At 38.2% G+C, this 26,237-nt stretch overlaps 2 protein-coding genes across 2 annotated transcripts; one reads left to right on the top strand and one right to left on the bottom strand.

Annotated features, from left to right (window-relative positions):
• Positions 1-2: 2 nt before the first annotated feature.
• Positions 3-4,920, top strand: pla2g7 (phospholipase A2, group VII (platelet-activating factor acetylhydrolase, plasma)). The gene is made up of 11 exons (XM_086060749.1): positions 3-358; positions 983-1,111; positions 1,188-1,338; positions 1,616-1,709; positions 1,809-1,877; positions 2,637-2,802; positions 3,013-3,126; positions 3,625-3,716; positions 3,827-3,997; positions 4,085-4,233; positions 4,312-4,920. Exons 1-11 carry the CDS (start codon positions 296-298, stop codon positions 4,410-4,412), a joined length of 1,299 nt encoding a protein of 432 aa, XP_085916875.1. The 5' UTR covers positions 3-295; the 3' UTR covers positions 4,413-4,920.
• A 41-nt stretch (positions 4,921-4,961) lies between these two features.
• On the bottom strand, positions 4,962-24,774 carry tdrd6a (tudor domain containing 6a). Its single transcript, XM_086060741.1, has 14 exons — positions 24,481-24,774; positions 15,820-21,371; positions 14,309-14,379; positions 13,805-13,879; positions 12,604-12,661; positions 12,432-12,508; positions 12,325-12,358; positions 12,004-12,074; positions 8,631-8,685; positions 8,492-8,526; positions 8,335-8,419; positions 7,337-7,380; positions 7,207-7,250; positions 4,962-5,134 (listed from the first exon to the last, which is right to left on the bottom strand). Exons 2-13 carry the CDS (start codon positions 21,353-21,355, stop codon positions 7,248-7,250), a joined length of 6,144 nt encoding a protein of 2,047 aa, XP_085916867.1. The 5' UTR covers positions 21,356-21,371; positions 24,481-24,774; the 3' UTR covers positions 4,962-5,134; positions 7,207-7,247.
• Between the last annotated feature and the right edge of the window lie 1,463 nt (positions 24,775-26,237).

Genomic DNA, 26,237 nt, shown 5'->3' with positions numbered 1-26,237 from the left:
GGTTCATATTGATAAAATATACTTCCGGTCTTTAGTGGTTACTTTTAAATGTATTTACAAACTGTTTACGTCTATGGTTGCAAGTGAAACTAGAATATTACAGTATAATATTGATTACATGCGCGAAACCGTAGCGATAGAGACGTCTATAATTTGAGACGTACGCTATGGCCAATACTAGATTCGATGCGATGCTTGCAGCTGATTTACGGGAGGTGTTACCTTAGCATTCGAACCTGTCAGAACCCCTCCCCAGTGACTCACACTTCGAACTGGGTAAAGTCAAGTCATTTGAATGTTGCGACATGGATTGCGGAAACTTTGCCCAGTCGACTTCGAGCTGTTTTTACCTCCCCAGGTAAGTTGCAATTTTTGTTTTAAGGTCATTGTTTCACTCTCTTAACAGTTTGCGAAACTTTAGTGTTCAAAAATAGGACGGTACTGGCTTTCCTCAATTTTCCTAAATCCAAAGTAGGAACTGTACTTTGTTTACTTGAGTATTTCCTTCACATTAGCAGTCAAAATGATTGAAATGCCATCAAACATGTCTCCCTTTACAAAACTAGTAATTCTCTGACAGGCTGTCAGACGATTATGAATTTCGTTTTCCTTATTGATGTAATAAAATAAAGAGGCGACATTAACGGACTTCGAGGGGAAACTACTGTATCAAAAACAACAACTGATATTTTAATTTGTAGCTTAAAAGTAATATTTATATTCAATATAAAATGTTATTTAATATAATTTTTTAAAACCAATACAGTATCTCCTTATCTTACATGAGAGGCTGACCTAGGACAGTGTTTTCCCCAAGGAAGTCTGAGATAATAAAATTATAAAAACGACGTAAGTACTGTTGACTGACCATCAATGAGGATTTTTAAATGTTATTACTGCAGCACACCCTGTGACGTGTGCATGCCCCCTTTTGTTGTGTACATTTGACTTGTCACAATCCATGTCCCCTTGTTGCCCACAGATCAGAGGAGTTCTAAAGTTAACTTTTTCAGCTATGGGAAATATGTTCTGCAACAACCTTGAAATCCCTCCACCCAATGGACCAAATGCTGCAGGATGTACTGACTTTATGATGGATAACACAGTGCAGGTAAAGTGCAGGATGACGAAGAACAGCCAGTGTAATTGTTTTCGGTAATAAATGTCTGCATTTGTGTTCCCAACAGGGAAGCTTCTTCCGTCTTTACTACCCTTGCCAAAGGTGTGACAAAGCAGAGATGCCAGACTGGATTCCAAGCAGAGAGTACTTTAATGGGCTGGCAGATTTTATGAAAATTAACAGGACTTTCAGCGAAAGAATATTCAACTGTCTCTTTGGTAATTCATCATGACATTTTTCAAATTTGGGCCTAGTCATTATCATACTGTTTTTTGTCTTTTAAAACTGTTCTTAAATCGCTTAAACCTAGTGTCTACAGAAGTGGTTCTGAAACCCTAAAGGGAAGAAATATTTCCAATGACTCCCATAAAAGCATAACACCAACTAAAAATGTTTATTATGTTTCATAATATTAAGTACAAACACTTAATTGTGAGCTTTATTGAAAATGAGCCAGTGTGTGCAATTTATTTATGTCACAAAATTTTTTTTCAGGGTCCTTTAAGATTCCAGCCTACTTGGATGCTCCATTTAAGTCAAATGAAAAATGCCCCGTAATTATCTTTTCACACGGTTTGGGGGCCTTCAGGTATTTATTATCCTTTTTTGGCATTGACGGATTTAAAAATGTATTGTGTGTATATATATTTTTCGGAATGGTCTGATTTGTGTGTCCCCCCCTTGTTAGGACTTTGTATTCCGCCATATGTACAGAACTAGCCTCTCAGGGCTTCATCGTGGCCTCTGTGGAACACAGGTACGTGTACATGTAATTGACTGATTTATCTACTCTGCATACCGTAGTGCGGCAAAGGTTCTATTGTTTGTTCCTGCTATTGGAGCTATACAGGTATAAGGTCATCTAAACACTTGACTGTATAAGAACTTTTCAGTATGATATATTTTTAACCTTTTGTTTTCTCGGTGATTATGATTGTGAACATAGATACAGAAAATGTACAGAACAAACACACTCATTGCAACTTCTCCCACATGACACGAATCAGCAATATGATTGCTACTTTCATATTGTTGTGTAATAGGCCAATTTTAGGAAGCCTATTTTTGGGATATTAGCAGACGCAGCCCACAATTGGTCAATCTCGTGCATACATGCGACTTCTATCAGCTGGTGATGGGTAAAGCCACAGAAAGAGCATGTGATCTAGTAATCCTGCATGTAAAGTTGTCACAAATGTCAAGTCATAATAGCAAATACTTTGGGTAATTAGTAGGCAGTTGGAGGAAACGGAATCATTACTTGATTATCTTCATTTACTGCAGATCAGAAAGTAGCTAATCAAAACAGACAGTGTTGTCAAAGAAATGACTCGGATAACCAGTCCTCCAAGGTTATCAGCCTTGAACGTTGGCACAGTGCTTCGTACCCAAGGTTAAGGAGGAATACTTGTCCATGCATGTTTGAAAATTTCGGTATCGGCTCTTCTAAGTTTCAAGTGGGACGTTTCAGAGTTCCGAGCACTTAAAAAACAACGTGTACTTCTGTCTCCTGCAGAGACCAGTCTGCCTCAGCCACATATCTCCTACGACAAAAGAGCGAGTTGGAAACGGCCAACAAGGACTCCTCGAAAACTTCACTCACAGACACCCTGGTGAGGGAGTGGATGTACTACAGAAATCTGAAACAAGGGGAGCAAGAATTCCCCCTCAGAAACCAGCAAGTATGAAGCCTTAGATATGTTACATTATTTCACTATACTAGTATACACACTATGGACTTTAACAACAGGTCTGCAGTTATTAAATAAAATGATCTCATCTTTAATCAGAGAAATCTGATGCTGTAAAATATGAAAGTTATTTTTGCATTTCAAAGAATGACTTCATTAAGAGTGTGTTAGATTTGATACAGAAGCTTCTGTCTTTTCCAGTTGCAACAGAGGGCCGACGAATGCATCCGTTCGCTTCATAAACTCACGGACATAAACTCAGGGGTGCCAGTGCAAAATGTTTTGCATACACAATTTGACTGGAAGACTTTGGAGGTAACTCAAATCATTTGTTTCCATGTATGATTTATTTTAAATAAGTCATTAACCCAATGATTGTAATGCCATTGTGCTTGATTGTTGCCAGCACACTAAATGTTGACTTTTCAGTATCAGTTAATAACAATATTTCATGCAACATTTACACATCCACTATGAAACCAAGAGGCAGCGAATACAATGAAAACAGCAGAGGCCCCAGAAATGAATCCTGTGGAACACCATAAATACTCCACATAGTAAATTATCACATGACATACCATCACAACAGCCACAAGTCGACTACTGAGTGCACCAACTTCTCTAGAGCACAGATAGGCCAAGCAATGTCTCGTGATCACCAGCAGCCAATGATGGCCAAACCATTAGTATATGACTCACTGAACCCGGGTTCAAAACCACTGCCTTAGATTTTAGTAGATGCAGGTATAGTTATGTACCTTGTATCAGTCCTTTGGTAAAGCGACTTCTGATGAATTGTCATGTTCAATACAGAATTCCATGGATCTTGGCAGAGTAGCTATGATGGGCCATTCTTTTGGGGGAGGGACAGTCATAGAAGCTCTAGCCAAAGAAGCAAAATTCAAGTAAGAGCAGTTCTTCACATCAATCCATTTTCTATACCACTTACTTGGCCATTGAAAGGGGTCTTTGATAACACCCTTGCTCTCCCTCCCTCCCTCCCTCCCTCTCTCAGGTGTGCTGTAGCGCTGGATGCCTGGATGTTCCCGTTAAAAGACGAAACCTTTCCTCAAGTGAATCAGCCTATTTTTTTCATCAACTCTGAGAAGTTCCAGTGGGCGGAGAATATAAAGCGCATCAAAAAGCTGGACTCGTCAGACATAGAGAGGAAAATGATGACTATCAGGTAGCATGAAGCAGAAAACACCACCATCGATTGTAAACTACACGAAAATTTCTCTTCTGATGGATTTTGTTGCCTTCATTGCTCCAGAGGGACTGTGCACCAGTCTTTCCCAGACTTCACCTTTCTGACAAGAGACTTGATCGGCAAGTTGATGAATCTGAGGGGTGACCTCGACCCAGAAATCGGGATTGACCTCTCAAACAAAGCATCGCTCGCATTTCTGCAAAGGCATCTTGGTAAGACTCTTCTTCACCCATACCTCCGTTAATTAAAATGGGAGTCGTGTCTGAAATTGTGTGCATTTTTTTTTTAAGGTTTGAAAAAGGACTTCAATCAATGGGACCGTCTGATTGAAGGGGATGATGAAAACCTTATTCCAGGAACTAATGTCATTTGGCTTCAGTCAGCCATCTGACAAATGAAGCAACGGCAAATTCCTGGAGCTTCTGTGACCTCACGCTGTAAACTTGAGGACCCCGCCATGTTAAAGTAATATTTTTAACTTAGGTGGTTTAAAATGGACATCTCAAGAACATTGTTTTCTGCACACAACTGACCACTTTAAAGTATTTATGTTTGTATTTACCAGCATTTTATCCATTTAAAAAAAAAATCAGTATATCCTTTGAGTTTGTTTTTTAAATGTGGCAGCAACATTTTAGGTGTGTGTGTGTGCACACGCCTGTGTATTTTTTATTTTTCATCTTGAGCCAAATTAGTGCACGAAATGTGGCTATGTCAACACAGAAGAACTATGAATACATGTACAGAATGTACTTGGTTAACTGAGATGTGCCTTCATTCACAGTATTTTAGTATAGTCTATGTACATTTTAAAATATATATTTAAATCCAGGCATTTATTGTGTTTAGTCAAGTCTATTTTTATGTGCACACTGCAATAAATCAGGTTTGTATGCCTACATCAGCCTCATTTTATGTGTTGAACAAGTGAAAAGGAACGTGCAAACCAAGTGATTTTTAATAACATTTGTGCCAACTTTAAACTCGAAACACCCAAGAACAAAACAATTCAACGTGCAAACGTATTAACTGGCTGTCACTCCTCTGGCTCAGTGTTGGCTGAGTCATCCTTGACGACCACAGACTGGTGAATGAGGTCTGAGAATGTCTCGCCTAAAAAAAAAAATCACATCATAATCACTGGGGGGGCTAAACTGTGTGCTGAAGTAATGGCTATAAGAACTGATACAAACAAAAAAAATTTTTTTTTAGTATGACTGTTAACAACATGCATTGTCTAAAAACAAAAAAAAAAGCAACACATCGACCATTTTTATCCACTTTTGAGTCACTGGGGCGTCAGCTTTAGCAGGGTAGTCCAAACTTCTGTCTCCCCAGCTACTTCTTCCAACTCATCCCAAGGCCAGCCAGGAGATTTAGTTGGGTCATGCCCATAACACCTCACCAGGGAGGCATCCTAACTAGATGCCCGAGCCAACGGATCGTGCTCCTCTCATTGCGGACGAGCAGCGGCTCTACGCTGAGCCCCCTCAAAGACAGCGATGGGAAGTAATGAACTGTACTTGAGTAGTTTTCTTCAGTACTTTACTGAGTATTCATTTTTTAAACTACTTTTGAGTTTTAGCCATTACATTTTAATTTTAGTATCTGTACTTTTTACTCGAGACATTTTCAAAACAAAGTTGTTACTTTTATTTTTAATGCATGGTAACAATTAAAATACATGACCTGGTAGAAAAAGCTGTTGTCAATGTCTCCTCGCTCCGCCAATCATATGAAGCGTTACACACGGTCCCCTACATCCCAGCTTGTGATTGGCTCTATCACATGACGTGCAATGGGCTAAATTAGAACCCGGAAATATGAGGGCAATGTGCGACGCCACTACAAAAGGTAATTTGAACTTGTTAAGAACGCTCCAGACTGCTAGTCAACTATGAAAGAAGGTTCAATCATGTCAATGAGGAGTGGTACATTAAAAAATCTAGATAGCTCGTAGCCCGTGCAAGCCATTGATGCTACAGGGCGGCCATCTTACCACTCCCATTGCGCGAGCTGACTACTGTATATACTATAGGCACTGCACAAACAGATTAGACATATTGGACAGTATGTGCTGCTTTGAAGACCCCCTTTATCTTTTATCGCTCAGTTCCTTAGAACCAGATATTAGATTTAGAGGCATACCCACATCAACATAAAATATGAGCCCCCCCCCCCCGCCCATTCAGACAGATCAGTGATACAAACATGATACAAAGATCAGTCACAAACACAAACGTTTCTATATTGGACACCCCAATGCATTAACCTGACAGTTTGATCTTTTGTTTAATTACAGGTATAATTCTTCACTCAAAACCAGAGGTGCCAAATCCAGGTCCAGAAAGCAAAAACCCTGCCACAGTTTGGCTTTAGCCTCAGGTGCTAGTTAGCTAGCTTCCTAGCTAGCTCCCGTGGGTGCTTGTTTACCTGCTAGGGAGGTAGCTAGCTAGCACTACAAGCGTAGCTAGCTAGCACTAGGGGCTGAAGCCAAACTTTAGCAGGGTTTTGGGACCTGAATTTGCCACCTCTGATAAAAAAAACTATCCAAGTTTCATCCTGTAAACATCAGATATATATAATTTATACATGTATCTAATTATGTACAAAGCAAGGGCAAGTTGTAAAACGACTGAAGTCCTCTTGTTTATGTTTCACAAATGAAAACACATCATGCTGTTCCTAATAAGTACTGTCTCAATTGTTTTCCAATCTCTATACTGTAAATAAAATGTATAGGATTAGTTGTTTAAATAACGTTTCTTGGAGTGGTAAAATGGCGGCCTCTCTGCGTCAAAACAATCAGCTATCTAGTTTTACTTACAGATCAGTGGTTGTCTACTCATTTTCACTCCATTAGCTAATCTCTTTCAAACTGACGTAGGAGGAAACATTCGGTAAAATGTTTACATTTCAGAGCCTGTACTTTTATTTGAGTAATTATTTGAGTACTTTTACTTCCACCAAAGTTGTTTTTGTTTTACACAAGTAATTGTACTTTTACTCAAGTAGAAAGAGAATGTCAGTACTTTTCCCATCTCTGCTCACAGATGACCAAGCTTCTCATCCTATCTCAAAGACAGAGCCCTGACACCCATGTCTGTGATATGCTTTTGCCAAAATATCCCAAGTATCAAGAATGCTAGCATACTTTATATAAAAAAAGATTTCTTAATACCTACCAATCCTGTCATCAGGGGACAATGGAGCCGTAGGTACCCCGTCACTGGATATAAAATTGGGTACAATAAAATGATCACTCACTTCATTATGACGGTATGTTCTAGTTTAATTCAATCAGTCTCATCTTACTTTGTTGCACTCGGCATTCTTCGTTTCCTCCTCCTCTTTTTGGTCTACAACAGAAACGATATGTCAGCATCACAATTTAAAAAACACAACCATGAGATCTATGCTACTCTTTAAATCACCTAGTTACTACACTGTAACTCTTAATAGAGAACAGGGCTGCTCGATTATGAAGAAAATATTAATCATGATTATTTTGGTCATTGAAATCATGATTAGGACGATCATTTATTTTTTGGTACAAACCAAGAAAATGTTTAAGCAAAGAATATTAAGAAAATAAAAATCTTTGAAACACTATATTTATTAGGGGTGTTAGAAAAAATTGATTCTGCAATATATCGCAATATTACAGCGCGCAATTCTTGAATCGATTCGATATGCGGCCGAATAGATTTTTAAGCATACATTTTTTATGGGATCATTCAACAAAACGTCTTACTTAGGGTTAGGATTCACGCATTAAGCATGGAAGAATGTTATATTAATGGAACATTAAGCCTTAATATTTTATTTCAGTGCTGTTCAAACATGAAACAGACTGCAACTTGTTTGTTAAATGCAGTGGCTCAGTTATAAGCCTGAATTTTCAGATAAATAAATATATACATTTTCATACAAATCTTACAGTGTACATGTACAAATTTACTGATTAGTATTTTCTAAATTTGAGTTTAAAAAAAACGCAATAATCAATTTATAGATTCGTATCGGGATTAATCGCTATTGAATCGAATCGTGACCTATGAATCGTGATACGAATCGAAAGTTACTAGGCAATTCACACCCCTAATATTTATGCAAGTTACTTTTGGATTAAACAACATTTATTTATTTATTTGAAATTTTAAAGACTGTGCAAATGTATCAATTTAAACCACTCAAAAAAAAAGTTTTACGATTATGCTGATTTTGTAATTGTGGAGTGTAAGAATTGAAATTGTAATTGAATTTCAATTAATTGCACAGCCCTATTGGAGAATGTGAACGTTTATTATTACCATGCATGGCGGCCACATTTTCTTGCATATGGATGTCTTTCAAGCACAAGTCTCTGACAAGACAGGTCACCTCTTCAACAACATTCTGAAAAGTAGCATAACATATGCTAGTCATTTTTGACTAAGATGGTTTTGTTAATAGAATGACGTGAACTACCTCATCTTGACAGAGATGCGTTTGGGATCCCGCCTCTATGTCAAACGACGGAATTGAAAACACACTTTGTTTTTATTCTTGAATGTAAAACAGTTACCTTGATCATGGAGGGTGTGAAGGGTGAAAAAGAGATACAAACCAGGATGTTCACTTTGACAAAAATCTGACATCTCGTCTTCTGCCATCGTGTTGCTCTGCAAACACACAACACATTAAATGTGAAGTCAGCCCAAACATTTTTTGGACAATAATTTGTTCTATACAGCCCCACTAGTCCAAATATGTTATTCTGTTTAATATTACATTAGTGGAATATGAATTAAGCAGCAAAATCCAGCCGTTTTTATCCATTTCAGTTGCTGTTGAGTGAAAATGACATCACAGTTGCTCAGGTCTCAGGTAACAACCAATCACAGCTGAGCTTCAGAAAACAGGTGAGCTGTCATTGGCCGTTGCCTGAGCCCCGAGTAACTGTGATGTCATCTTCAGTCGACAGCAAGTGGCAAAATGGTCGCCCCCTGAGATGGATAAAAATGGCTGGATTTTGTTTCATAACGCTTATTCCACAAATGTTATTAATCAGAATGTCATGTTTAGACTAGTGAGGTCACAAAACATATTGTCAAGAAATGTTTAAGGTTGACTTCAACTTTAACTGTTTGGAAAGTATTCGTTGGTGGGGCGGTGTGATTAAGTCGAGTTGGATTCTGCGTTACCAATTTACTTAATAAATTGGAGCAATATGAGATTAGAGGGATAGCTAGGAACTGGTTAAAAAGTTATTTAACCAAAGGAACACAATATGTCAAAATGGGTGAACATCAATCTGATCAACTTGGTATTGCTTGTGGTGTAGCCCAGGGATCAGTGCTGGGTCCTCAGCTTTTTAACCTATACATAAATGACCAATTTAATGTATCAAAATCATTTAAATTAATATTTGTTTGCAGCTGATACAAACATATTCTATAGTAGTGACAATTATAGCGAATTTGAGAGTAAGGTAAATACAGAACTCGAAAAAATTAAGAAGTGGATGGAACTCAACAAATTAATTCAGAATATAAACAAAAGTATTGATATTTGGAAAATACAAAAGTAATCCAGAGTTGAAAATACACATAACCACATAGATGGTATACAATTAGAAAATGTGAAGGAATATACATTTTTGGGTATAATAATTGATAGCAAGTTGTCGTGGAATGCCCATGTAAGACACATAAGAACAAAAAATGTCATGAATAAAACAAAAGCAATTTCTAGATCATGATGCTATCAGAATATTATATTGTTCCTTAGTTCTCCCATATCTCACCTATTGTATTGAAGTATGGGGAAATAATTATAAATGTTCCAAACAGACCTTATTCATATTGCAAAAACGTGCAGTAAGCATTATACACAAGGCTCAATTTCTAGCACACACAAATAAAATGTTTATTCAATCTAATTTAATTAAGTTACATTATCTTGTGAAATATTCTACCTGATTTATCTTATCTAAAGTCTTTGGTAAATCGCTACCAAACAATGTACGTTTTGTTTTTGTTTTGTTTTTCTTGGAGAGTACTTATGGCATGAGAGGGTTTGGAAATTTTACACTACCAACATTTCAAACTACCAGGAAGAGTTTTAGTGTGTCTGTATGTGGGGTAAAACTACAGTCTGAACCTACACTACAAGCAATGTCAAAACATTTATAGCTTTAAAGCATCTTACAAACACATAATCTTGTCACAGTATCAGGATGGCAGGGCTTAGCTGGCTTTTTTTTTTTTAACCATTGTTGGTCTTGATTAGTTGTTTGTTTTTTAATCATGCTGGTATGTTCCATTCCTTTACTTTGTGGGTACTGATGATACCTTTACCATGTTGGTATTTAATTATTGCTGCAACATATTGTATTCTAAAATTGTGCAAATTATTATTTAGATAGTACGGTGTCTGTATACAATGTTCAAGTTTTCTAAACATGCTATTGATCAGTAGGACTTGTATGGATGTAATTTAAATATTAGGGAAGCGGAAAGTGCCTGAATGCTGTGTATATTGTTGGAAGATGGGGGTGGGATTTAATAAGTTACCTTCTTCCCACTCCTTTTTGAGTAGCACATGTTGAGCTTTCTTTATTGCCACTGGTATACATGATGCTGTTTTTTTTTTTTCTTGCGAAGACTATTTTCCGATTGTTTTTTACAATAGTCCTATATTGCTATATTTGGCTTTTTGGAATATGTCATATTGCTTGATCTGCTCAAAACAAATAAATCAATTCAATTCAATAATAAATGTTGCCTATACGTGCCCAAATTGAGGGCCGCCTAGAGCCCTGATTCATATTAACTGCTCTGGGACAACTAAAGCCATGTTGACAAATAGCTCACTGTTACTTCTTCGGTCACGTGCGGTGGTGATATATGACCTCCTAAGTTATGCAGTGGAGGCTTTGACTCTTACAATGACACACGTTAGTATAATTTTTTTAGACCGTTTTTCATATCGGTCTATTTTTTTTCAATATCAGACCTGTACAAATGACGTTCTTGGTCCATAAATGGACCAATACATAACCTGCATCAATTAGAATTGATTAGAATTCCACACCATTGCAAAGCTTTAAACAGGATTTTCACAGAGGACAATGACCACTGGTAATGTAAGTGTTATCGCACCAAATTGCTACAAAATTATAGAAGGACGGTAAAATGCAGATAGGCAAACAAGTGGACGTCCTTGGAAATGTATTACAGTATTCGATTCAAGGATCAAACGTGTGAATTTTGCCATTCAGCTCCTTATTAGCAAAACGCACAGGGCGTAAATAAGTCATGAACTATAGTGTATTTGAAGTGCATTCAAAAGTTTAGAGAAATTAACGGATAAAGGTTATAGTGGCTTTAAGGTTAATTATTTCTCAATATAATGTGAAAGCCAAATATCCCAAATTTTTTGTGAGGTGTAAATACAAAATAAGTGACATTAAAATTCTTTACACACATTCACATCATACTAATATATATTCTGTTTTTTAAGGTCCCCATCGCGGCTTAAGTATGTTGACAATATGAGCACAAATTGCTTACTTCTATTATCCCTATTTTACCGAGATTCCCAAATGCCCCACTTCCATCAACAGAGCAGGAAATCAAATTACTAATATGAGGAAACAATCGTTTTCAGACACTGCTCTTGCTCGCTTTTAAGTCCAAACAATCACATGTACATAGACAAATGAATACGCTTTAGCATCACTTTCTAAACAAAATTTTACATTTTATTTTGACTCCATAAAGACCTTGCGAGGACCAGTCAGACTGTGAATAGGCAGGTGTGACCCACAGGCCGTATAATGCTCAGTTGTCTGTTCTAAGCAGATGGGTTCAACACTTGCCACAACAACTTATCAAGACACCTTAGGTTGTGACTAACTCAGACTCAAGCACAGAATGAAAAAAAACATTACAGATGTGTATGCAACTCATGTTGAAATGGTGTGTGATGCAAATTACCATTTCCTCTTCTATCACACTGATGCGACAATGTTTTCCTGCAGCCATTACGCCATCACTCTCATTTGGATCTACAATGCAAACGTGATAAGTTATTTAATGTGTTTTTCAGCAGAAAAGTTAGTTACATACTTTAAACATTTTGAAAGTGTTTCATTTTGAGTTTTTGTTTTTTGCATAGATTGTTGTGGTGGAAGAAATAGTGCTCTCTACTGGATGATAATTTCATGACATGTCAACGAGCTTCATGAAGAGTTCCATGGACAAAACCTAGTCAATGTCATCACAGTGCTTTCTGCATGTGAGATATTTTGTAGATACCTGTCAACTCCTTAACAGAATAGATCATGGCACTCTGAAAACAACAAAAGTTGAATTACATTTTTTCCCCCTAACAAGCAAAATTGTGCATACTGAGCGGTTACTACCTGTGTAAAGGAATCTGTGCTGAAATATGACTCGCGGAATGTGGTGACAGTATTGGCGTCAGTATCTACAGGAAGATCTGGTTGAGCAAAAACAAAAAACAAATACACATCTGAAGGATGCTGATATACCAGCAGTTGTTATACAACTTGTCTGGGGCTGCCAAGAACAAACCTGAATATGCATTCACTTCAACCAATGCCAATGTGTTATCCTCAGTTGTAATAGCAATCTAAAAGAGAACAGATTCTTGTATAAGCAATAAACTTTAGGAAGAGTGACAAGAAATAAGACAAGATATAGCATCAGTAAAAAAAAAAAATTGCTCGGCCTCGGTTTTAATACTAAAATCTGAACTTCGATAAAAATAAAAATAAAACACCTGCATATAGTACCTCAATCCCACAACTGAAAGAATACTACAACAATAATGTAATTAATTTAATTAATAATTAGCTCAATAACATCAAATTATTTATATTTGTATTTATTCAGAAAAATAAAAAATAAAAGTCATAGGCCACCAAAAGTTCAATTGTTGTAGCAATGTGTATCATGGTCATATCTACCTAAAAGGCTACCAAGTTATATAAATAAAGTGAAAATCCTTTGTATTTGGCTTTGTTTATCCATCTTTCTGTTGGCTAGCAGGACCTGCGCCTTGGAGGATGATGGTGATATTGATGCCATGATGACTTAATTAACATGACTCTTGCATGTTTATCACAAAATAATTCACGTGTAACATTAAATATTATGCATATGGAATGTGGCAACGATTCAAATTTTAATATCCTAAATATTGCGACTTCCATAATATTTTCAGACTATGATTAGCACGTCTACACATGTACACATAGATTTTGGTGACAGTCGCATTTTTTAATAATCCAAAAGACAAAACTTGATTTCACGATTTAACAACAATTCGATTTCTAAAATGACGATGTATCAAATTAATTCGATTTATTGCCCAGCCCTAACCCAACGACGCCATATGGCATTTTTCGAGCACAATAGACCAGGAAACAAGTCCAAAATGACCAGTGCCACATTAAGACGGAACACATCACAGCAATGACGTGGACTGGACTAAAAATTTCCAATTTGGCACCATACAGGGTATGTCATTTTGATACCTAATCGGCTTAAACCTTTTGTCAGGGATGCCATTGATATTTGCACTTTAAATGTTCATACACACTGCCTCATAAAATGACAGAAAAGTAATTTTGAGTCGTGTCGCTTTAAACACGCGAGTTCTTACGCAATTGTAGTTAATGATGCAAACCTGGAACAAGTGAAGTGACTTGACAAAAAAATATATTATTAGCAGTGCTGGATTAATTAATACAAACAAAATAATAGATTATACCAGTTGTAATTCTTCAGTGGCGTCCACAGCGAGCTCATAAGGAACCACGTAGTTCATGACGGCGTCATGAGGTTCCTTTAAAAGGAGACAGAAATTATACTTTATTTTGGGGTCAATTACAAAAGCAAAAGGTTTGTTTTTGTTTTTTACACCATTCATTCTTATTGGCAACTAAGGGATGGGCTGAATATTCGATTCACTGACTAAGAATTTGGTCGAAATTTATTGTTGTGTCTTCAGACATTTGAAGCAAAATTACGTGCAATGCTTAATTATCCCCACGCATGATCAAGAGAATTCAGTCAAATGCCAATGGTGTGTTAGGAAACGCAATGATCTTGTTCATACTATGTCATGTAAAGCAATTGTTTATACAGAGCAAATATCAGCAACCTTTTATTTTTTTCCTAAGTAATTCATTACTTCTGAAAATGTGTCAGTAAAATATTATATAGACACTGTGCAAACAAAACCATGTACTAATACGAATTACAAAGGATTTACCATTTTTACAGCTGTCCCACTCATAACTGGATTTGTATTGGCAACCTTGTCATCAGTAGAAAGATTTGCATCTAAAAATAGAACATACAACAATAATATCAAACACTTAAATAAAGCTATGACATACATTCAGTGCTTGACATTAACGTTTTGCTCATCACTCAGGCTCGTGGTTTTTCCAAAGTTACTAGCCAATCACCATTTTCATTAGCCACTATTTTGTTGCTGAATAATAGGAATTATGCAGGCACAATTTCCACATTCCGTAAAAAAGAGATGAATAAATACTATTTTTTTGAAAAGTTGAAGCACTTCCTTCTGGTTCAGGAGACTGGCGGAGCCCTATGGCAGTACACCGAGACAAAGCATGAAATATTAAACATCTACACTGTTTTTGCTTTACACAAGATGTCTTCGAGAGCTACGAAAGATGACCATAAACAAGGTTTAGGCTTAAGAGTTGCAACATTTAATGGATTAATCGATTATCAAATTAGAAGACAACTATTTTGATAAGCTTTTAGAGATCTAGTTTAACTTAATATTGTCCAAATCTAATGCAGAAATCAAACTTGATTGGCTAAATTAGGTTACACCGGAAGGTTTAACTCACATGTAATTGGTCTGTACATTTTGTGTCTACCATGAAGCCTGCAATGCTGCACCATTTAACCTTTCTTTTTTACTATAGGTGATGTGGGTCCAAATACACTGCTCACAAAAAGTTAGGGATATTTGGCTTTCAGGTGAAATTTCAGGACGAGCCTAAAATGCATTCAAACCTTTCCAGGTGAACTTAATGTGACCTTCGCTAAGCTTTTGAATGCATGTGTCTAACTGTTAAAAGTTTCAGTACTTTTTGCACAAGTTGCTGTTCTCTAACGAGGAGCTTAACAGCCAAATTCACAAACGACAATGCTCTAGCTGAAGGTTGGCTGTTGGAAACTGGTGTACCTCAAATGGAATGGCCTGCACTTTCTCCAGACCTGGACCCTATTGAAAACCTGTGGGATCAGCTAGGGCGCCATGTAGAGGCTCAGAACTGCACCCCAGAACCCCAATGACCTGATGGCTGCCCTTCAAGAAGAGTGGGATGCCATGCCTCAGCAGACAAGTCGACATGTGAACAGCATGAGACGTCGTTGTCAAGCTGTAATTGATGCTCAAGGGCACATGACGAGACGTTGACAATTTTTTGTTGTGGTGTAACCACCCATTGTTGTTAAATTGTGTTTCAATCAATTGTTTGAGATGAGGGAATCCCCAGTGCATCCTTCTACTTAAATGTCCGCTTTCAAGATATATCACTGTAGCGTGAACCTTTGACATTTTCCATACATTTCGACTGAAAGCCATATATCCCTAACTTTTTGCGAGCAGTGTGCATAACTCGAGTCTCAAAAGTGGCTAGTGAGAGTGGCCTCGTCACCTGCCACTGATGAAATTCTCCCATGTTTGGCGGATGTTAATGTCCAGCCCTGCACACATGATACAAAACATAAAGGACTTACCTGCAGAATCGGCTGTGCCAATAGGGCAGTCGCTTATGTTGTGGCTTTCCACCACTTCACCTGGAGACAAAGGAATCCCAGACTCATCGGTGGCCTCCTGAACGGTCTCGGCTGGTGGAGATTTAAGGTCATCCGACAAAGATTTGTCCATCACAGAGGAAGCTCCCTCATCAAAGTCTTGGCCACTATCAACAGTTTCCTGAGTGGTCTCGGCTGGTGGAGATTTTAGGTCATCCGACAAAGATTTGTCCATCAGAGAGGCAGCTTCCTCATGAAAGTCTTTGCCACTCTCAACAGCTTTCTTTTCCATATTTAGCAAGGGCAACACATTTTCTTGTTTTCCACTAAAAATCTGTGAAACGGGTTCAATGTGAGGAATCAAAACAGTGGGGACCGTGTTTACCGCTTTACTTTCAGACAAACACCTCTCTTCTAGTGGGGACTCTGATGAAAGAATTGAAGTGTGAAGACAATCCACAGGGCTCTGAGAGAGAGAGTACAAGTCAGCATCATTATCATCTTGCCCCGTGTGAGCATCAGAAAGAACAAGACTTGTGCTTTCACTCTCGGGGGGTCCATTCTCAGTTTTTTCCACAGTCACATTAATTGGGACTAGTTCTTCATCCAGCATGTGCTGTGCGATATCCGGTCTGGTTTCCACCATGGAAGTCATCCACCAACGTTTCATATTCTCATTTAACGTCTGACCTTCACACTCCAACTGCACAAGATACATGTTCTTTCCATCGTCTCTGTAAGCCTTGGTAACAGTCATCTGCAATAACTTGTCTGTTGCAATTGAAGTCAATCCTTCGGATGCCCCGTCACACCAAGAGCCATGAGTCTCATCAAAACCATCAAGCTTACACAAAAATGCCTGTACATGAGTCTGTAACAGCTCAGGGGGTATTTCCCTCACATCTGTGCCGGTAACTTTATCTGTGTTTCCGTAGTCTACAAACAGAACTGACAGCTCATCTCCATCTTGACTCACTACTTCAGCACGGCACCAAAGCTGATCCTCTGCGAAAAACGCAATGCATGGTGTGCCAGGTGAGAGAGTGCTGATGCTGACACGTGAATTATAAGCTGAATTTCGAATTTCTGAGAGACTTTCAGACAGCTTATCAAGTGCGGCAGAGTCAGCAAGCTGACACCAAAAGGTATCATCACCAAAAGCTGAGACGTAAACATCTAGCTGTTGTCCCTCTGTAAATTCTAAATGGTGGTAATTCAATGACATTTCTGAGTTCTGCACACTCGTGTCCATTTCATGTTCAGGGTCAGATGGAATTTCAGGACATGCTGTGGGTGTTTTACATGTGACCTGCACACCATTATCCACAAGAGTGACTTGCCACATTAAGTCCAACTGCTGCACAAATCGACATTTCAGCATTTTGTCTGCATTCGAGCCAATCTCTCTTTTCAGAGTGGACGCCACTTCTGCATCAAGTGGCTCAAGATATTCAGCTTCACTTAGCATGCAGTGTGTGCTATACCTTGGCAAGTGCACAAAAGCCTTATTGAGTTTGGCTAGTTTGGAACACGGTAACTGTGCTGTGTTGCCAAAATCAACAAACTCTACAAGAGCCATAGAGCTGGAGACCATTTCTTTAACACTTCCCCGGTACCATAAGGAATCATCAGGAAACTCCGCTTCAACTAGATCACCTGCATCTACCTCACTGATGCTGATTTTGGGATCAGCTAGCGGGTCATTCAGCTTTTCATTCAGGGAGAATATTTTATCCTCTTCTCTGACAAGCTGCACATAGAAACTTGATGGGCTGTTGTAATGTGACACATAAACATCTGCCTCCATATCTAATGTGATCACATTTTTGGGCAAGTCTTCAAGTTTAGGGAGTTTTGGAGAGTTGGTTTGTGGAAGCACATTACCAGATTCTTTGACAGGTGATTTAAAATCCAATTTTGAGTTTGTGACTTTGAGATTTTCTTTTCTTTCAGTATTATCAATTTGCTTGCTCTGATGTTGCCTTTGATGTGGTGTTTGGTAGAGTTTTTGAAAATTCGCTCTTGAAGGTTGTGTCACTTGTCTCGCTTGATGTGCTGGTTTTGGCTCAAGGGCGTTGTTTTTTTGGATGACTTGGGCAGAAACAGATTTTGTTTCTTTCACACCGTTTGCATTCTCAAAAGCTTTTTGACACTGGTAGTGAACATGACCTTCAGTCTGCGCCTGCAGCTGAAACTTTTGCTTTATTTTTGAATTGATTTGAGTGTTTTTGTGGTAAAGCTCAACCAGGAGGCTCCCATTGGATTCTTTGGCTATGAAAAGTGCTTGGAATTTACATTCTGTCACCGATGATTGAAACCAGTCATTCACCTTACTGGGAACATCTGTTGGGACATCAGAGAGGCTGCACAAAACTGCTTGCATAGGGACAGACATTATGTCTTCGGCCTCTTTGGGCACTGGAATCAAGTCTGATTGGTCCACTTCAGCTGTATCACCATAATCAACAAAGTGAACCAGGATTGATGGCTGGAGTCTCTTGATTTGTGCCCTGTACCACAGCCCATCAGTGTACTTTGCAAAGCACAATTTTTGAAATGATGTTGGGGGCTTCACTTTGCCAAGCTGATAGCAAAGGTTGCCGACCTTCTTATTAAGGTCCTTCAGCACATCAGCGTTCCTTTCAAGTTGGCAGTAGAACTGACCGACACCGTTCACACATGTGACTTTGACTTGTTCTTTAGTTCCAATTTTGATGCTGTGTGTTGAGTAGTAGTAGTAGTAGTAGAAGTCCAGGCAGTCAGATGGTTCGGGTACTGTCCTGCCAGGTGTAAAGTGGGCAAGGTCTGCCATACTGGTGGAGATGCTCTCAAAGGGAGTTTCTAGATCCACAATGTTGACAACTAGTTTCTCTTCATTGTACATGACTGCATAGACAGTACACTTTAATGGAACAAAGGTGGAGGCAGCCGTTTCCACAAAGTTCTGAAACTTTTCTTTTGCCTTATCATTCCAATCATTTACATGTGACATGATCTTGAGAGGGTTGAGTAGACTGCACCGAAATGCTTGACCGTGCAGATCAAGAAATTCACGGCGGATTTTCCTCAGGTCATGGAGAGAGACCGTCTTTGTTTGGCCGTAGTCAACAAAAAGAACAACCACTTGAGTTGGTTTGTCTTTGCAAATGACAAGACCTCTGTACCACATTCCATTGTCAGAATGTCGAACAACACAAGCCGCTCCTGTAAGAGGCTCATAAATGGTGCCAGCATAGTGTCTCTGTATGTCTTGCATCAGCAATTTCAACTTCCAAGAGTTTTCCGCACGTTGGCACCAAAAATCATTTGGGCTCTCGATGCTAGTCACATTGACTTCAAGGACACTACCGATAGGAAACATATTTTCTTGGAACTTTCCAATTTGTAACACTTTGCTGAAGGGCTCAACATTACTCTGGGTCTGTAAAAGGACCTCACTGTTTTTGTTAACATCCAAGAATCCAGTTTCTGACTTTTCAGTGGAGACTTGGGATGTTTCTTTCATCTCATTGCATTCGGCAAGACCAGAAGACCACATCAGCTGACCAATATCCCTTTCTCCTTGTGACTTGGGATTTGTCAGTGTTACAACATAGGTATCGTTGTGTTTTCCTATCACATGTACATTAAGGAGTTTGTCTGCGGTCATTTTGATGAAAAACTCAATGGCAGAGCAACTCCATCTGAGGTATTTTGGCCTAAGGCCTGCCAGTGAACATTTCAGTGCAAGCTGTGGCATTTTTTTAAATTTATCAGGAAGAGTTCTGATGTTACTCCAATCAACCTCCTCGGTGCCTCCGTAATCCACAAAGAACACCTTGATTTTTGTTTCTCCAACATCTAACACAAGAGCTCTGTAGAAATCTCCATCAGCTGCTTTGGCTGCACAACAAGCACCAAGGGTAGGTATTTCCATCACATAGTTAATGTCTGAGAATTTGTATAACTGTGATATGCCATCCATTAATTCATCAAGCTCGTTTGCATGGTTTTGTGTTTGGATCCAAAACTCGCCGGGGTTGGATATGTGAGACACACATGCCACCTGTGAAGAGTCGAGTAAGATGCTTTCAACTGGAAACGTGGTAATTCTCTCCACCTTCTCTTCAATCATCATGGTCTGCCCAGAAGATGACATTCCTTGATTATTTTGAACCTGGGGGGGAAGCTGGCTTCTGTATGCCATGTTTCCAGTAGCATAATCGCAAAGTGTTTCTTCACTCTCCTGCAGCGAATTCTCCTTGAAACAAAACACATTGTTGAGGTTTGTATTTTCATCATCATAGAGTGTAACATAGTAAACACCCTCTGCGATACTTTGGTAATGGAATTTGGCAATGACAGTCTTGTGCAAGAGTAAGGACTTGAGGTAGGTAATCTGGTTGCTTGTCCATCCAACTCCCTTGTCAAAGACTCCATGGAGCGAGCACACATAGGTCACAACAGGCATTTTGAAGAACTCTGGACCGAGTGGTCTTACGTTTTCCATTTGAACCAATTGTTTTGTACCATAGTCAACATTCAATACTTCCACCTGTTGACTTTTTGGAAATACCTGTTGCAGAACAGAGCGATACCAACTGCCATCATTTCCTCTTGCAGCACAAGCAAATCCTATCATTGTAGGATCTACAGTACAACTGACCGTTCTGCCCCTACAACACTGTGTGATTTGCTCTGAGAGTTTCTTTAATGCTTGAGAAAAAACTTTCAACTGGCAGAAAACACGCTGTGGATTGGTCACCTCTGTGACTACAACGGTCTCCACAGCTCCTGTTGACAGCTCTGGAAAAATGTACAGATCCTTCTTCTGGAGTTGCTCAACTTCACCCATGGAGGTTTGATGAAACTTTTCAGCTTCAGTTTTAGGATGTGGTGACTTGAGAACAAAATCCAGAAACATGTTTGGTTCCATTTTCTTTGCTAATCCCATTTCATACATTTGACTGGATATGCACGGTATATCTAGAAGCAGCTTTCTTTCATGTACTAGCACATCTTGCACATGAGCCTTTACTGTGTGTCCTCGAAGAGACTGCATGAATTCAAGTGCAAATGGAGACCATCTATTTTCGGGACAGTGTGGCCATACATTGGCAAGCACACAAAACTCCACTTCAGGTGATAGTTGGAAGTGATCCCTCTTACCCCAAGCCAATACATTTGTGTTAGTGTTACATGTCATCCCTTGGTCAATAAGAAAGACTTGGTAGTTAGATCCATTTTTTGTGACGATGCGGGACCTATACCATGTACCTTCAATCTGAGCCAAGCACAAGTCACCAGGATTTCCTTCAAAGTCATGAAATAAGTTTACAGGTGACTGAATATTTTTGGCCAGGGATTGATACTCCTGGGCCCTGGCCTGGCCAAAGTTGGCCCAGAATTCTATGAGCTCACAATGCGGATATGAGTGAACCCTGCTTATCAGGATTGTTACATTAGAGCCTCGTGCCGGATGTCCAAGGCTGGGTGCCATTGCAGCAGTTTCACATGCGTCAACTGACAATCTCGACATTTGAGCAATGGATGATCTGGAATACAATAAGACATAAATGCACATACTGTAAATATAATACATAGGACTGTTGAGTGGTGCTGCATGATACTGTCACATTAGAGCCAAAAGTAGAATCCTGATCGTTTACTGTGCATCTTGCTGCTTGCTATAAATAAGTCATACTACACTATAACTTACACAAGACTACGGACTACTTCTTCTACTTCCATGTGATGGTTGTCAAATACTTTTGTTTCATTAGCGCCCCCTTCTTTAGCATAGAAACCTATGGCTATGAAGAAGGTCACTGGCGGTAATGCATGACTTATTCTTTCTTATCGCAGTTGGCAGGTGCTTTTGGTGCATTACCGCCACATTATTAAATGGAGTGCATGTGGCAGTAATTCAAATGTACATTAAATGAAAGAAAAAGTGAAAGACTGAAGACAAATACGATATTGGAAAAACATGCAATATGAGATATAGTTGTTGAATATTGTGATACATATTATTGCGATATTTAACATGTACCTAAAGAGATACATTTTCTATTATGAAATTAAAGAATTAAATTGTTTCCATGTGGCAAAATATGCAAGCTCAATGTATTTTTAGTTAATTAATTGTAATTACCCTAGATAATGGTCAACTATTGGATGGTGATGCAAATTTAAATTTGCGTCTGACTGGCCAAATTCAGATAAAAGAATAACGTTCCATATGAAACTTATTGCATGTCTTTGCAATATGCATATTGCATGGACCAATATCGCGCAAAATTTGTTTCCAATATATTGCCAGCCCTATCTACATCAATAACACAACTTTGTCCTGAAATTCACGTTCAACTGCCAGTTAAGGGCACTAAGACTGCATAGGGCTGCATAATATATCGAAAAAATATCGATATTGCGATATTGGCCCATGCAGTGTGCATATCGCAAAGACATGGAATAAGTTTCATATGGAATTTTATGCTTTTATCTGACTTTAACCAGTCCGACCTTAACTAAAATCCGCCATGCAATAGTTTAACATTATTGAGGTAATTACTAGTGATGCACCAAATATTCAGCCAGTGAAAATGGCATTTTCGGCATTCGGCCGAAATAAAATTCAAGCCGAAAGAATATGGCCGAAAGAGTATGTTGTGGTGACACAAGCAAAAAAATACAAACATTTTTAAAAACGGCTGCAAGCAAGTGTCTATTTGAATTAAACACCAAACACGGGAGTGAGTGTCCGCCTTGTTACTCGCTGGCGTTTGTGAGTACCGGCATCTTCATTGTGCGCACCGAAGAAAGAGAGGGTCGCTTGGTAAACTATGTCAAAAAAGAGAGCGCTGCAGAGCACTGCACTACAGGTGAGCCACTCTTTCTCCTGCAGCGCCTTCCTTTTTTTATTTGATTAAAAACCCCTCAAGCGCTTCCACTTTTTCACTTGCATTCTGGTGGCCGTGCTGAATACTTTAGCTAACGTTAGCACTATTGCTATCAACCGTTTTAAACAAGTAAACACTTACCCAAAGCCAATTGGCTAGTGCAAATTTTTTTTATTTTTTTTTTAAACGTTGGTGAATATGTGAATGTGCTCCAAATAGCCTACAAATGCGTCATCCGCACCACACGGCAAGCATCCGTGCCCGCCAGTGCAAACTACTGTACATTGACTATATAGTGCAATTGCACCGTCAGAAAATGCTCAGTTGCTCACCCCGTGTTTGGTATTTAATGTACCATTTGCCAACGTGTCTCTGATGTCTGTGGTGTGGACGCATTTCAATTTATATTGTGCTTTGTTAAAATGCCCGTGCTAAATAGGCTTGAATATGTTATAATAATATTATAATTTTAATTAATTATAATAAATGCAATGCTAATAAAAAATTGGCATAATTTTTTTTTCAGCGTTTCGGTCCAAAAAAATAATTTCGGTGCATCCCTAGTAATTACAATTAATCAACTAAGAATACATCAAGTTTGCTTATTTTGCCGCATGAAAAAATAGTATTCTTTCAATAAATAATACAAATATAAATATCGATATTCAGCCACTACATCGCATATTGCATGTTTTTCCAATATCGTGCATATTACATTGTTTTGTTTGCCGCCTGTTGTCAGCTTTTAGCGGTGGCAGCAACCCACCAGCACCTAGCAGAAAGCTAGCCGTGCTAGCTTGCAGCGCTAAAGTGCCCCAGCCGTCGGATTACTCATGACTACAGCCCGTAGAAAACTGGGATAAGCTCCAACGCACCTGCGCAACCCTCGTAAGGATAAACGGTTCGGAAAATGGTGGATGGATGGACTCTTCACACTATGATGCTGACATTAGTTTCCGGTTATTTATACTTATTAACAAACCAGGCTTACTAAAATGTGCTGTTTTAGCCAACAAATCTCCTACTGTGATTCTAACATCACATCTCTACAGGAGAGATTTGTCTAAAATCTCACTTATTTTAACTACAAGGCATTTCAGATCAGCACAAATATTAAATAAAACAAATAATAAATAAAAAGAAAATTATACCTACCGTGCCTGTTCAGTCATTCTGACTTGGAAAATAACAGGATAAAATAAATATGATAACGAGGGTAATCTAATGCTTAAGTTTGAAAACGAAGAATGAAAATGCAAGGGTTAAATTACACAGGATATTTACTAGACTTGACAGAAGTGTTAAAGAATAAAGTGTTCAACGAGTTTTGAGTTTTAATAGTTTAAAAAAAATACTAGCTTTTAAAATCAATGAATAATCATGATTTCAATCTCAATCAAAATAATAGTGATGATCATTCCCCCCCCCCCCCCCCCCCCCTATAATTGTCTAGCCATTCTCTCAAAAACATCCGCTCTCCTTTTCTAGTTTTTCCGTTGCAGCGCATCAATAGAGGGTTTGTTGGTTGATTGTTCCAACCGTCCACTGCAGCAGCTTTCCGCGGCGGTGCTCACTGTGTGTCACGGCCTTGTGTTGGTAAAAAAATATATACTTTTGCTTCAATTCTGACGCACATCGAACACAAATGTGACCAATTAAGGCCTCCAATCGCACTCTGGTGTTGAAAAAAAAACGAGGGGCAAGAAGATTTTCAAATACTTGGCATAAATTGCGTTGCTGCATACATATCATCTCATCTCACCTTTTGTTGTTTTCTTCGTGTTGCGGCGTACTTTCGTGCAGAAGGCGCCGATTGTTTCACTGATGAGCTTCCGCCAAAATCCAAGCAGTTGCTAAAGCACTGGGTAGTTAGCACTAGCAGTCTTCCAAACGTCGCGGAATCTAACTCATACTGTTATTTTAGTCCAGATTTTAGTAATGCTGTGCAATGTTGCGCAAAAGTGAGCCAAACCCAACTTTAGTGATTTAAAAGTAACAAGCATCGACAGTAACTCGATTACTACTGTAGCTCGTTAGTAAAAGACACGCCTACTGTTTTCCCTTAGCGAACCGGAAATGTAGTCTTTTTTTTAAATTGCAAGCAGACAACACAACTTTCTCAAATATGAACATCGAAAGCTAATCAATACAATATCAATAGAATTGAAAAAATCTCTCAAGATAACATTAACAAATACAAGACAAGGAAAAACTTTTTTTTATATTACTAAACAAAGTGGAAAAAAACAAAAGATCATCCTGCAACATACTAGGTTATTGAGAAGTTATAAAAAATATATATATATTTAAAAATAGAGCTAATCTCCATTATTTTCAAAGTATTTTATTTGTCAGAAAACTTGCTTGGGAGAATGTATTGTCTGAACTCATTATAAAAGGCTATAAAGCATGACTTCTTTCCAAAGAATTTACAACAATGAATATGATATTTTGACATTAAAAGTCATAAACGTATTAGATAGTTCAAATTATTTTTCTCTATACTATTTTCAAAAAAGCAAACAATAAATTTTTCCAAGCAATCATAACATCCTTTTCAATGTTATTATGAATGAAATCACACACTTTCTGCCCAAACAAACTGACAGATGGACAGTACCAAAACAAATGTACAACAGTTTCAGGGCACTCGTCACAAAAGCTACAGTTCACATCAAAATCTTTTTTAAATTTCTTACAAGTTATACATTTTAGCTGGATAGAATTTATGGATCAGTTTAAAAGATATTTCTTTTACTTTATTCGTAATCAGAAATATATTTGGTAGGAGCCAAACCTTCTTTTATGGTATATCATCCACAGACATATTCTAATGCAGAATAACATACAGTAATGTTGTAATCTCTTTCTGGAACATGGTTCTTCTACGCCTATTGTTATTTGCAGGACGACCAGATAAACAAACTTTCCCTATACAGTTGTATTTTTCGGAGCCAAAAAAAACTGTATCATAGTGGAAGTTACATCATTATTATTATTATTCTTTGGCGAACTTTGTTTGTTTGTTTGTGCATTCATTGTCATTTTGTCGGAATGTCAAAAATTTGCATTAATTAAATTACAGGTCTAAGAATAGATGAAAGTACTGCGTGGCGGGAGCGGTGTTGTGTTGAAGGTAGGCAGCAGGAGAAGCACAAAAGTAGAAAAAAAAATTCAATATTTTTTGGGATAATTTGGCAAAATTATGAAAAATGCACACAAAATATCTTCCCTCTTTTATTGCTTGCATGGTTTTCGTTCTGAGAAGAAGAATACAATACTGGATCATACACCATGAGCATAACAAAACATTAAAAAAAAAAATGCTATTAATGGTAACTGAAAAAATATACTGGGGAAAAATATATATATAGCCTGGCACAAGACACAATGCACCCGCCATGAATAATTTCAAGCTGTAGCTGACCAAAAAAAAAAAAAATAATAATCCTTATTCCGATCAACGCTGCGCTATATTAATCAATTTTTTTGGGGTTCCCTGGTTCGATTGCTGTCTTA

Source organism: Leptonotus elevatus, chromosome 18 (assembly GCF_054856555.1).
Source record: "Leptonotus elevatus isolate MCC_2025b chromosome 18, RoL_Lele_1.0, whole genome shotgun sequence".
Classification (NCBI taxonomy): Eukaryota; Metazoa; Chordata; class Actinopteri; order Syngnathiformes; family Syngnathidae; genus Leptonotus; species Leptonotus elevatus.
The sequence above is the reverse complement of the archived record's forward strand: the minus strand, read 5'-3'. Positions and strand labels throughout refer to the sequence as shown.

What these genes read in the sequence shown, in the direction of transcription:
- pla2g7 (XM_086060749.1), top strand. Translation starts at nt 296, where the DNA reads ATGTTGCGACATGGATTGCGGAAACTTTGCCCAGTCGACTTCGAGCTG. An exon ending in TTGACTGGAAGACTTTGGAG is followed by an intron (nt 3,127 to 3,624) that starts GTAACTCAAATC and finishes TGTTCAATACAG; the next exon opens with AATTCCATGGATCTTGGCAG. An exon ending in AGGAAAATGATGACTATCAG is followed by an intron (nt 3,998 to 4,084) that starts GTAGCATGAAGC and finishes TCATTGCTCCAG; the next exon opens with AGGGACTGTGCACCAGTCTT.
- tdrd6a (XM_086060741.1), bottom strand. Translation starts at nt 21,355, where the DNA reads ATGTCGAGATTGTCAGTTGACGCATGTGAAACTGCTGCAATGGCACCC. An exon ending in TTCTGTTAAGGAGTTGACAG is followed by an intron (nt 12,075 to 12,324) that starts GTATCTACAAAA and finishes TTTGCATTGTAG; the next exon opens with ATCCAAATGAGAGTGATGGC. An exon ending in AAATGTGGCCGCCATGCATG is followed by an intron (nt 7,381 to 8,334) that starts GTAATAATAAAC and finishes TTTCTGTTGTAG; the next exon opens with ACCAAAAAGAGGAGGAGGAA.